General features: G+C 51.6%; 1 protein-coding gene across 4 annotated transcripts in view; it reads left to right on the top strand.

Annotated features, from left to right (window-relative positions):
• The first annotated feature begins 1,553 nt into the window (after nucleotides 1–1,553).
• FGFR3 (fibroblast growth factor receptor 3) overlaps nucleotides 1,554–13,211 on the top strand; it is a 55,617-nt gene continuing 43,959 nt past the window's right edge. For all 4 annotated transcript variants that reach the window (XM_055726532.1, XM_055726536.1, XM_055726541.1 and 1 more), the window contains exons 1-2: nucleotides 1,554–1,684; nucleotides 1,891–2,108. In XM_055726532.1, coding sequence (XP_055582507.1) covers nucleotides 1,934–2,108 — 175 coding nt within the window. In that variant the 5' untranslated portion in view covers nucleotides 1,554–1,684; nucleotides 1,891–1,933. The remainder of the gene's footprint in view (nucleotides 1,685–1,890; nucleotides 2,109–13,211) is intronic.

The raw sequence follows: 13,211 nt of genomic DNA on the forward strand, positions 1-13,211 counted from the left end.
AAGCTCCTGATCCTCCTTTGCTGCTCGCCTCATGGAAAATGGGGATCGTAACAGTAACAGGTGCTGCTCTTACTCGCCTGACTTTACATGAGATCAGAATTTGGCCCCGCTTTTGCAAAAAGTCATCTTCAAAATAACGACGGCAACGACTCCTTGTGCAGTGTTATAATTATGCTGCTGCTGTTGTTTTTATTTTTATCGATTTTCTGGCACCTCCAGCACAGCAGTTTTGAGAGCAAACATTGCGCAGTTTGACATGCTGCCAAGCCATCTCTGTGACGGTGAAATAACCACATTTTATTTATGTCTGCTTTTCGCCCCATTGTTTTCATTTAAACCGATGGTGTCACTGGAGAGGGTCTCCACTGACATGTAGGATTTCCTCGTCACAGCCCTGTCTCAATGCTTCCCCACACAATGCGGCAGTATTGAGATGTCAGAGTCTCTGTGCCTGATAAAGGTGTCAAGACAGATCCTGGTCGCAGCGACAACAGCGCGAACTCTAAGCCCTCCATGGCGGCCACAAGCAATCCCCACTGTACGCCCTGGCAGAAAGCTGAACCTCCGCACTGCCCTGGCTTTTTTGCTCCCCCAAACCACCTCAGCTTGACCCTTAAAGCAGGTTGGGGTTTTTATAGGCCCCCTGTGCAGAGCATTTTTGGCACTGATAATATTTACATCTATTTTTGGTGCATGAGCTGCTACGTCAAGGGGGATTAAAGAAGAGCTGTGACTTCTCTGTACGAAGCCGCTGGGATCGCTTGTCAGCAGTAACTGATGCGTATCGCTTAGGCAGCTCGGCCGTGTCGGGGGTCTCTGAGACAACCATGATATCCCAAACCATAACTATGACAGTGACTAGCTCGTTGCAATCGTAACTAGATACAAGTGACGTTTAATCAGATTGGACTGAAGCGCTAGCTAGTCCAGCCAGCAGCAGCAAAGGTGCAGGCTCCGTGGGGGCTGCACTTGCACCCACCAACAAACCAGAGGGATTCAGAGGCTTTGGTGGGTGAAGGCAGGGTGCTCGAGGCAGGGTGCAGGCTGGTGGCTCCGCTTCGGGGCACACCGCGGCAGCGCCGCTCGCTGCGCCAGCCTGCAGGCTGAGGCGAAGCCCCGCACGCAGCTTCTGCGCTGTCCCCCGACCCACGGGTCCGCCCGCAGCCTCTTCCCACCGCCCGGCTTCAGAAAACGCGCTGCTACAGGGGCAGAAAAGGGAGAGACGCGGCCGTGCTCCGGCGCGGCTCCGGAGTGGCACTCTGCGCCGGGGACGCGGGGTTTCCAGCCAACTTTCATCTCCTGGATATGGGAAAAGGGTGCCCGGCGCGCCCCGGGGACTGGGCGGGGGAAGGCAGCGGCGGAGCCGCCGCCCGCCCCGAGCGGCACCGGCCGCCCCCTTCCCCCTCCCGGCGCAGACCCTCCCGCCGCCGCCGCGGGGCCGGGCGCGGAGCGGAGCGGGCGGTGGGCGCGGCCCCCCGCGGCGGCGGCGGCGGCGGGGCGGGGCGGGGCGGGCGGCCCGGCCCGGCGGGCGGGGACATCGCAGCCGCCCCGCTCCGCGCCCGCACCGCGCCGAGCAGACGCAGGAGCGCCGCGGCGGCGGCGGGCGGGCGGGCGGCGGCTCCTGCGGGCGAGCGCGCTCGCTCCCTCCATGCGCGGTGCGCGGCCAGCCGCGGGGCTTGCGCAGGTAGGCGCCCCGCTGCTCGGCGCCCGGGCTGCGCGCGTCCCCTGGCGCTTGCTTGCCCCCCCCCCTCCCCTCCACTTCCCCCCCCTCCCCTTTTTTACCCTGTTATTTTTCCTTCGCGTTATTTTTGCTTTTTCTCCCCCGCGTCGGCGCCAGGGGCGGGGGGGGGCACCTCCTCGCCCTGAGCGCCTCTCTCCCTCTCCCGGCAGCGCGGCGGCGGAGCGGTGAGCGGCGGCAGCATGCGGCCGGGGGATGTCTGAGGCGGGCGGTGCGGCGGCGGCCGCGCTGCCCCGGCGCCGCGCCGGAGGCATGCGGGCGGCCTGGGGCTCCGTCTGGTGCCTGTGCCTGGCGGCGGCCGTCGGTGGGATGCCGTCGGCGCGGCGGGGCGGCGGCGCGGCGGCGGAGAGGAGCGGCGGGCAGCCGGCAGGTAAGGCTGCGCGGCCGCGCACACGTGCTTCGCGCTGGGGCGGGCGAGGGGCGGCTTCAGCGCTACGGAACCCTCCTCAGTGGGAGTGGGAGGGGGTCGGATGAGGGCGTCGGAGCCGGCTTCGCAGTTCCAAACGCGGGACCGGTGGGGTGGCAGCCGGGCCGGGGCGACCCTGGGCGCAGCGCGGCTCGGGCAAGCTGCAGAGGCGCCGGGGAAGGAAAAGCTGCTTGTAAGACGGTGCCGGTCCCCGGGAGCCCCCTGGCAGCGGGGCAGCCCGTGCGGCTTCCCGCGGCTGCGGCGGGGGAAGGAAAGATGCTTCCGTGCGCGTGCAGCGCGCATCTTCGGCGCGCCCGGGCAGTGTCCTGACGGCGTGTGTGTCTGGGTGTGTGTAAGGAAGGGTCACTTCCAGCCACGGCGTGGGCGCAGGGCTGGAGTTGGGACAGCTCCGGGTTGGCGCACGCTGGGTCGCAGCTGCCGGACTGCGGCTGTGCTGAGCCGGGAACGGCGTGTCGGGGGAGCCAGCAAAGATCTCCTCTCGAGTGGCAGCACTGCAGTTTCAAGTAAAAGAAAAAGTTAACACGTCGGACAAAAGCTGTTGTGTGTGTTTGTGTTGTGGTTTTTTTTTTTGTTTTGATGTGTGGTTAGGTTTTTTTTTTTTTTTTTTTTTAAATAACATACGGCGGGTCTGAAACGCCGCGTCTCTCTGATATGCCTCAGCTGCTACCTGAGTCCCTGTTTATTTTTCAAAGCTCTTTAATGGAAGGGAGCCCCCTCGCAGCCACCCGTCTTCGGGATTGCATGTACCCGGCAGAAAGTTTCCATTGTTCAGGAAAGGGTTTGAAGCCTGTTTGCCAAAAAAGTGACAGGGGAATAAATGGGCTTCGTGGAGGCTGGGGGGTGGGGGCATTACTTTCATACCCCTTTTGGTTAAAGTTATAAATCACACCGGGGGTTGGTTTTGTTTTCAAGAAAGTCCTAATAAAACACCAGATTCTTAGTGTAACTCGTTTGGCTCATTTTTCACAGCCAAAAGAATTGATTTATGGGGCAACATCTCAGCGACTCGGTCAGAGCAGATGAGGTCGGTGTGCGGGAGGAAGCCAGCAGCCCGCGCCGCTCACCGCCCTGGCGAGTGGCAGGAGCGAAGCGTCCCCTGTTCTCCCCAGTTTAGCCTGAAGCATGTACTGGTGGGCACCGCTGGAGCCACGGGGGTGGGGAACAACCTCGGGGGCTGCCTCGGAGGGCCCCCGGCTTTCCACCCATGCCTTCAGCCCGTAGCTCGGGGTTGATGATGTGTTCAAGTGGTGCTAAACCCTTCCCGTGCGCTGGGACACCTTTGGAAGTTAAGGCGTTAGGATGCTGTTGGGATTGTAACGAGCAGCAGGAGGTCACACGGAGGGAAACGTCCCTCCAGCGATGCCTGTGAGCTGAGCGCTGGGCTGGGGTTTCCAGGGGCTCCGGTGGAAATCCTGTGGACAGGCTCTCCTGCTGCTCTCTCTGCTTTCTCCAAAGCAAAAGCGTTGCTGTCAAACCCACCCCTTGCTCCCTGGGAGCAGGATTGGGCCCTGAGCAGAGGGCTTCCCTTAACTCAGCGATGTCCCCAAGGGCCACCCCACGGCTGCGATGGCCGGGGCAGCCTCGCCATGCCGGTGGCTCTCCCGCCCTACCGCTGCCGGCCACGTGCACCGGGAAGCACCGGGAGGCGTGAAGCCGGTGCGGTTCACCCAGCAGCCCCGCCAGCATGGGGGTACCCGCTGCCCATCCAACCTGGGGCGGGGGAAGGTTGTGCAAAAGAAACTGTAAAGAATATAAACCTTCAGAGCCAAGTAAAAACACATTTTACTTTTTCAGTCTTTTTGAATTGAACGGTAAAAAGCAAATTCTTTCTCCTAGTCAAATGGGCCATGGGGTATTGGCTCATTACTGAGGGTTGTTGTTCGCTGGGCTTTGCATTTACAGTCTAAGGCCTTATTTTCCATAAAGGGGCTTGGAAGGATTTTTCCCCAGTGATCTAATTCTCCACACGGGGCTGTGAAGGCTGTAACAGCTACTGCTTTGTGCCTATACTCAGCTACATAAAACACACATTGAAGGGAGGCATTCTCGAGGTATGTGTATGTTTGCTAATATGAATACTCGCTATTAGCGGAGGTGGAGGGGGTGCAGGTTTTAACATCTCCGCAGGGAGGTGTTCGGCTGTTGGCAGGAAGGAGGCAGATGGCGGGGCTGTTGCTGAATAGAAGCTAAACTAAAAACACCAGGGGCCTCATCTGGGCTGAGTTTCTCTTCTCTCGCTTTCTCGGGGCTGCTGCAGGAAGAACAATGTCAAATTTCCCCCCCACCCCCCATCCCCCCGTTTTTTTTTTTTTATGAATGAAAGTAGAGCGGCGAGGCAGGATTGAATGTGTATGTCATTCAGGGGCTATGACAGAGATGATTAGGGAGGTCAGTGAACTCCTTTGCAGCCTTGAGCATGCGGTCACTCTATTCAGCAGCCACAGAATAGACATCAATATAAAAAAGCCCGTCCAATTTGCATTAGTATTCAGATAAAGATATTACTTCGTACGATTTGTGAATGTCAAGTAATGCTGGCTGTTTTCTTAGAGAGCAGACCAACTGAAACAGCAGCATTTTGCTTTTAAAAACTTCTGATAACAGGCCTGTCTCCTGTAGCTGGTTTGTATGTCTCTGTCTGTGTACGGTATACATGAAAAAGGGAATTTGTGGGCTTCTTAGGATTTGTGTTGCACTAGTTAGCTGCTAAAGCTGTCTGTGTGTATTGAAAGAGTTGTATAGAGAGCTGCTGAGGTTTGAGCAGGTTTGTGTGGGAAGGGGAGAGCTCTCCCAGTCTGTCAGGAGCGAGAACTGAAGTTTCCTGGTGCAGCACTGGAGTCAAATTGTCAGCCAGTTACTGCACAGGCAGTTTTCAAGCCAGAAGAATGGAAGAGGGGCCATTGCGGGATTTTGCTTAAGTTGAATGGGAGGGCATGTACCAATTCCTGCGACTTTTCTGCTTGGAAGGAACTGGTGATGCACTGATTGGTTTTCGTCATGCAGCTGATGGTAACTGGGCTCTAAGCCTTTCAGCACATGCCCAGAGAGGGGCCCAAGGGGTAGGGTACAGTGATCTGCATTGCTTCGCTTTGTGTATCTGAGTGTTTCAAAGTTCACCCTGAAATTATAAGGGTATTTGAAGTGGGTGCCAAATGGCACTGACCATTCCTGGAACTGGCCTTGGGGTTTATGCATTAAAGCCCCCCTAAAAAGAGTCTCTTATATATTGATGGTGCTTCCTACTTTGTGCTTGAGACCATAAATGCTTCACATTCAGTGAGCAGCTATGAGCAATACAGTTTTGAGATTAAAAGTTGATCCATTTGTTCTCATTAACAGCAGCAGCTAAAAAAAGCTAATTAAGTCTTCAGTGTTGAGACTAGCATATTTTACTGAGCGATAAAGTAAGAGGACATGAGTAACGGATGATGAAATAGTGCTGCTTCTTTTTTAAAAAAAATCTATTTCTTAGCAAATAGCAAACTAGAAAGTCTGTTCCAGTGCAGAGATTGACTCATTAAATGTCTTCAATACTAGCTGTATAACATCACATCTTCTACGTGTATTGACAAGGGTCACTCCAATTAAACCTGAGGGTTTTTTTGCTTTTAATTAAGACTTTATTAACCACTGAGTAGGGAACGTGATGAAAGTAAATCTGAAAATTGTGTGGCGAAGTGTTGATCTGCTAATTAAATCATGCAATTAAAGTAAGCCACTCTGACCAGCACGTTAACTTTTACAACTCCCTCCGACAAATCTGAAGTGTGCTGTTTGGGAAAACGTACCTGTCCTGAAGCCTGCCTGAGTAGTGTGGGTTTTGAAGTTAGTGGAACACTGAAGAAGTCTTGATTGCTGCATCCCCGCTGCGTCTGAACCATTTCCATCCAGTGGGACCCAGTCTGCTGCCTGGACAAAGCTGAAATTTTGTGTGAAGCTGCAGGACTTTTCCCCCCCTCTATAAGAGTGGGAAACAAAGTTTTTCCCCTTAAAATATGGTCAATAAAAGTAACTTTAATATCCACCTATATGCTTAGAAAGTTGTCTTCCCTGAAAACTTACGGTGTATATCTGCTATTTCACTTGGAGACCCTAAAAGATAGGGAAACAGCCCAGTTTCTGAGCAGTTAATAAAATTTCCAGAGTTTGACCAAGCTGTTTCTGACAGTGATCCGTCAGCTGGCACACAGAGCTGTGACTGAAGGCATTAGCTGAACCTTCATTTCAGCTGAGGTTAGGGCATGGACTGCTGGTAGATTTTTCTGGCTGGTCAGTGAAGCATGTGAGAGCCAGTGCAGGAGCCTGGGCATGAGCTCTCAGATCAGAGTATGTGAAGTGGCTGTGGTGTTCTCCTATTAGCTTTTGGCAATTTTTAGTATATGTGGGGTAGACGCAGCAGGAATATTACAAATTCACATATTTTTACTAAAAATACAGGTGAAAATCCCTCCCCAGTTTGGTGACATTTTCCCAGCTAGGCTGAGCCTGATACACAGGCGATCAATTAAACCGACTTTATTTTTATTGTTTCCCCATTTGAATATACTTTTCTCTTTTTCCTAGTGTGCTACGTGCTTGTTAACTTTTCCTGTGTCCTGGGAGTCTGTCTGGCTCTGCATACCTGTTTCTGGTTTTTTTCTGACCCTTCAAAAAAACCCCAAAACCCAGCTTGAAATTGCCTGCTGACGCAGCACCCTCCAAGCCATTTGATAGCGTGGTTTGATGGAGCTGTTTCAGTGTTGACCATTTAATCTCTTTTAATACTGGTTAGTTAATAAACTTTATTCTCCTCCACATACTAGGCTGGATGCCAGAGAGGATGGTGGCTTGGTAAAACTTTGCCTTGCATCCTTTTTTATTTTTGCAGCCAGTGGGACTGCGGTTCAGCAAAGCCATTCATGGTATGTGAAAGCAGGCAGCCGGGCCTGCTAGGAGAAGTAAATCTGATAGCAAGCTCTACGCAAATGCTGGGCTAAAACCATGCCTGAAGATGTGTACAGTTGCCAAAAGCACCTTAAAATACCTTGTTACACCTTGAATTTTTTTCCTTGGCCTCCTGCATGGCTTATGTTTGCTGGTTGCCCCTTTGCTGGCTGTTGATCTGGTGATCTTGTGAAGAAAAATGAAGAAAAAAATAAAAGTGCCTTTTCCTCTCAAGTAGAGCTGACTGTCCCAGTGTCCCAGTGCCCCCTTTCCAGTATGCTCACAGCTCGGGTTGTCACGTGCCATAGAATTTAAAGCCCTGGCTGTGTGAAGAAGGGCTTTTATTCCTGTGGTAAATGTGGTATTCCTGGTGTGCTTACCCCCGAAGTATCTGCTCCCTGGCTTGCACGACCAGGAAGTTTCTGTAATATCAAAAGCAAACACGAACTGTGAGATACAAGCTGAGTAAAACCTTTGGCAAACTTAGTAGTTAAAATGTGAAAGCTAGTCAGACGTAAACCTGCCCTATTATTCTGATAGGCTATCTGGAGGTTGTCACGTTCAGGTGGATAGGGACTAGCCAGGTAGTTAAATATTTTTTTCCCCTCCCCCCTGTGGCACTCAGGTTACACAATGAAGCATAGGGGTTTTTTGAATAGCAGCAGGGTCAAGTAAGAAAACATTTCTCCAGTAACTGTTTCAGTTTCAGATGTATTCATCTCAAAAAGGTGTGGTATTTCTTGTGGAGGGGGAGGTAGGTCTTGCATGCTGGCCCTGCTTTCTCAAATCCAGAAAGCAGGGGAAGGTAAAGACTTAATTAACTAAAAAGGTTATATTAAAACTTGGAAAGAGATTTCTTTATCAGGCAGAACTGTATGCAAAACAATTACCATGTGCTTACACGTTTAGCATCTGTGAGATTTTGGGGCGGTGCCATTTCTGCAGGTTGCGAGGGGTTAAAAGTATTAATGACTCAGAAGTGAGAAGGGTTCCAAGTTTTCGGGTGAGGAAAGGACGCAGCCTAGGATCGCTCTCCGCGAACCAGCGGAGCTGTGCAGGCGGCGGTGTATGCTGGAGGCACCCTTGCCCGGGAACGCCGCAGCGCGAGCACCCCAGCATTGGTGTTTGCACCCAGGGGTTGTACTGTGAGCCACTGAGCTACCTGTGAACGTCACACTGACACATGGCAGCATGCTGGTTTGGGTTCCCCACCCCACCCACCCCCCACTTTTCCTTTTCACCCAAGGAGCCAAGCTATTGCTCCATCCCTTAGTTTGAGTATAAGGTTTTTAGGGAGAGGAAGTGACGGACAGTCATGGTGCACCATGGCATGCCAGGCACCCACAAGGGTGGCATCCCAACTCCTGCTGTTTGATAACTGATGAAAGTATTTGTCAACTTATCTTCATTTATTACTTTTGCCCTGGAAAGCAGAGTGTCTTGTAGTTGTGCCCTTATTGCACCAAACTACCTCGTGCTGTTCACGAGGAATCTCACCGAAGCATTTCAGCTGATGTAGTTAGGTCAGTAAAGCCTTGGAGACCAGATCACTGCTGAGTTACAAGGGTTGGGCTGATACCCAGAAGTAATGGAGTTGAAGTGTTCTGGAGTTGACCTGGGATGAGCTGGGTGTAGGGGAGCCAGCAAAATAGCTGGATATTGCTCAGGGGCCAAACCTTGTGGTGGTTATGCAGTGAGTAGGTGAGTTCTCACGGCTGCCAAGAGAGAGGAGCCATGCAAAGTAACAGGCAAGGACTGTTGTAGAAGGAGGGTACTATGGGTGAGAGCATCTCTGAAGCTTCTCTCACAAGATGCAGGTGGCACCTGGCTTCTGCGGAGATGGGGTGCAGACATGGTCCCCGTAGCAGGACCCATGTCCCAGGAGATGTCTGGTCCCCTGTGTTGCTGGTGGAGGCTCTGCAGAGGGATTTACTGGGGGGGTTCTGTGGTGTGGAGCCGAGGAGATCATGTGAAGCCCTGAAGGTGTTTCTACTCTGGGCTCGGCAGGGAGGGTGCATCACCCTGGACTCACCCCCTCTTACTCTCCTGGGGAAGGCAAAACATGCATCTATGAAGGCTTTTCTTTTGAGGAAAAGGGAGCTACGGGAGATGTTCCTGGATCCAAATGATGAGACCAGACTTTATCAGCCTTACGCTTCCCCTGTCAAAAAACTGAAAAGCTCCAAAGAGTTGGATTTTTAATTTTATTTTGATGCTTGGCAGACCTTGTAAAGAACTTTTATGACAAGTTTGGCTCCTGTTTTGGAGGGTTGTTGCTTGCTTTGGGGGTTTTACCATTCTCTGCTGCATGTAGTCCTGTAAAAATAATAGAGGTCCTGATCTTGTGCCTATTGAATCCTAAGCAAAAAAGCCCCCATTGATTTCCAAGGGAGCAGGCTGAAGCCCTTCACAGATCGTGGTGGGAGCAGCTATTTAGCATAAGCTGGGATTGTTTGGAAAGTTTTCTAATGACCCAAACATTTTAACAAGTAGGGGAAACCCTGCGAGTGAAAGGGCTCCCTGGTTTGGGGGTGGGGAGATGCCCAGTGCTGCTTCATGGGGGTGATCCCTGGAGCTTGCTCTCGATCCCTGGAGCTGGCTCTCCCATCACCTCCCATTCCCCTCAACCTCCTGTAACGCAGACCTTCACTTCCCATCTTGTTTTTTTATAACTCCAGCCTCGATTCAAGCCGGCAGCAGCATCGCAGCCTGAACATGAGACTAGAGGCAATGGTAACGGCCACCGCCTGGGCCCCCTGTGACTCCGGCGCGAGTTCTGCGTGGAGCCAAGCTGCAGCACCGGCCGCCATCCCCTCATGCTCCATCCTCGTTGCCATTGTATCAGTGTCGGCTGGCATTAGCCCCAGTGCCGTGATCTGCAAGCCACACAATGCTCCGGGGAAAGTGTTAATAATCCCCGGCGGGGGTCCGCAGGCAAGAGGGGGTGAGCCGGCCGGTGGGCCAGCTCCAGCACCGCTCAGCTCCAGCACCGCTCGCTGCTCGCACGGGCAGGAGCCAGCTGAGGAGCTTTCCTGGCCCTTCATGGGCAGGCAGAATTGGGGAAAATTTTTTTTCTCAGAGGGTCTGGTCGGTTTTTGGGTTTTATCCCTCCCTTTCACATACAAGACTCAAGCACAAGAAATTCCCTCCCAGCAAAATATTTCAGCAGCTTGTTTGGAGACTGCAGGTCTTGAACTAAGCGGTGATTTGATTTTTGTTTAAAATTTTTTGACTTCTTACATAGATTCCCCCAGGCAAGCATTTTGTATCTAGCCGGTAGCAGGATCGGTGCAAAATGAGCATGCTGATTCCCGGAGACGTGCTTTGGGAGATGGGGGTATCAGACCTAAAAGTGAAGGGAAAAACCCAATTGCAGTGGGAAGATTAGGGAGTTACGAGTGTGCCCTGACAACTACCATGTGCAACTGAAGATAAATCCTCTGTGAGCCTGTCTTTAATTAAAAGAATGATTGGAATTAGGCATAGTACCATCTCTCCTGATCTGTATCATGTGTATCTGTACGAATAAAGCATTTTTGGGGAGGGAGAAGAGGAAAACACCAGATTTTAATCTTCCTTTGTTAGCCGATATGTCTGCCTTTTGAAAGGGCATATTTCTCCCAGTCTTTGAGTACCCAGGCTTGTTGACAGTAAACAACTGTCACTTGGCAGTTTATGAAAGAAGAAGAATGTTTAAGAAAACATGTCCAGTTAAAATAGTTATGTTAATAGGCTGGGGATTCATGCAGAAGGGGGAGGGGGGTGTGTGCTGGTAGATGGAGGTGCATAGATCAGCTGGTATTAACTGTGTTAGAGATGAGCTGTAAGTGAATGTAGTTGGGAAAAATAAAACCCACACCAAAAAATACATACATTTTTACAGTCAGTGTTTTTTTTTTTTCCAGGGAAAATTCAGAAAGCCTCTTTCTTGCCATGTGCAGTGGGGATGAGCTTTAGGGCTGGGAGCTCAGCACTCCCACTGACGGGCCCTAATGCTGCTTCATGCTTTACGGGCAGCATTTAGACCTTGCAGCTGCCCTGATATGTCCTTAGCCTTTGCTTTGCCGGGGTGGTTGGAAGAGAAGACTGCAAGAAAACTCAGCCTCCTAATTTGCGAATTGATTAATTACAGAAAGGAAGGAAAAAAAGAATTAAGAAACGGCAGATGGTGTCCTCTCTGCATCCCTGCCCAAAGTTGCTACAAATCCATCACCCACCTTCTTCTGAGTTAAACACACGTGAACATAGTGAGTGATGAGTGAGCGCAAAGCATTTGTTCCAGCTCGGCCCAAAGGCATCAGTGTCAAAAGCGTAATGAGGTCTTCATGTCAGACACTTGAAATCTGTAATTAAGCATAAAAATAAGTTCCAGGCTTTCCAGCTCCTGATTTCCCTGGCTTGGGACCAAGGGTGTAAGCAGCTGGTGGGGGATGCTGACATTAGTCTTGAAAGGTACTGGGTAGAGCCACCCTCCTGCCCACAGTAAATACAGTAAACACTGTGTAGTTCAAATAAATAATGTGTAGATACTGTGTTACAGATACTCCACCTTTCCTTCAGCTGTGGGTATCTCGGAGGGGGTACTGTGGCAGCAGCACCTTCTCTTAACGGTGTTTCAGGTAAAACAGAGAGAGCTGCAGGAGCAAATGGGAATCCCTGGAATATGGGTGAAAGGGTCGCACTTAATTTTCTTTTGGCCACTGGTTCAATTAGTATTGCCATTATTTGGACAAGGAGGCAAAGGTAATGCAAACCTGAAGCCTCCTGCCACAGAAGTGCACTGCAATCTGCCCGGACAAAAAGGAAGACTCCTAGAAAGTGTTTATTGAGTCATTCTGGGACTCCAACCTGTGTCTTATTTAATGAAGGAACGAGATTGCTGCCTCATTTTTATGCATAGACATGGTGGTATCTTGGGATTTGGGAAGGCAGTGGGCGTCTCCATTGGGAAAGTCTTCTTGGCGGGGTGGGAACCACAGATGTCGCTGGAGGGGACAGGTGTTCTCCTTTGCCCCATCTCCCTTGGTGCAGGGGCAAAAAGGGGCAGGTTTGTACCCACCAGTCCTGTTTTGGCACTGGGTCACTGCCTGAGAAACTGGACTGCCTGCTTGATCCTTGATTTGGTGACCCCATGCAATGTAAAATCTTTCCTGTGAGAAGCCCATCTGCATGCTCTGAACAAGGTTGTCTTGTAGGTGGAATGTGTTAGTCCTGGCAAAAAAAGGCCTGAAACTGCCTCAGGTGCTTTCAAAATATGTGTAAATGTTTGAAGTGGAGGTTTTATCCCCCTCTGCCCCCCCTCCTCCCAGTGCATCACAAATGAGGTGCGAACAAGTGGTGCAGTCTTTGCAGGAATAACTTCACCCAGTGCTGGAGCCCGCCGTTTTGGGGATGAGAAGGAGCAGTTGGAGGAGCAACATGTGGTGTCTCAGGGCAGGGAGGGAGAGGAGACAACCCTGGATTAACCACCTACCCTCAGAAAGGGAGTGGAGGGGCCAGAATGCCCCAGGCAGCTCTTGCTCCATTTCTGGGTGTATACATCAACCTGGATGAATAGGTGTAAATATGTGGGGAGGTTGTCCAACTTCATGTCTTCACTAGTGTTATGAGGTGGGGAGCGTGGCAGGAGTTTAGCTTCAGTGCCTGACTTGCAGCAAAGAGAAATCCAGCCCTTGGGTACCTGCTGGGCTCAGTTTTTATCATGCACATTCTCTGTCTGCCCAGAGAGACGTGGCTGTTTTCTTTCTCCCTTGACTTGCCTGTTGCGGTGACCACCCCTGCTGTCACAACAGCATCCATCTCACTCGGACACTTGTGTGCTCTCTTGTTTGCAGAGAGGAGGAGGTTTTAGAAGTGTTTCAGGTGAGGGAAGGAAGGGAGGAGCTGGGAAAATCAGACTGGAGGATGGGGCAGGTGTCCAGAAGTGCCTGTGGAAGGTCCCTGGCTCGTGGACATAGGACCAGCCATGTGCTGCTGCAGGACACTGGAAACGGCCCTCTGCAGAGGGTCTGCATTTCCTTACAGCAGCATTAAAACAGCTGTGTATAGGGGTGTCCACCCTGCTGCTGGCAATACTGCAGCTTAATGTAGTACAGTTTGTAGAAGGTGATTGCTTGGGAGCCC

Source organism: Falco cherrug, chromosome 1 (genome assembly GCF_023634085.1).
Source record: "Falco cherrug isolate bFalChe1 chromosome 1, bFalChe1.pri, whole genome shotgun sequence".
Lineage (NCBI taxonomy): Eukaryota > Metazoa > Chordata > Aves > Falconiformes > Falconidae > Falco > Falco cherrug.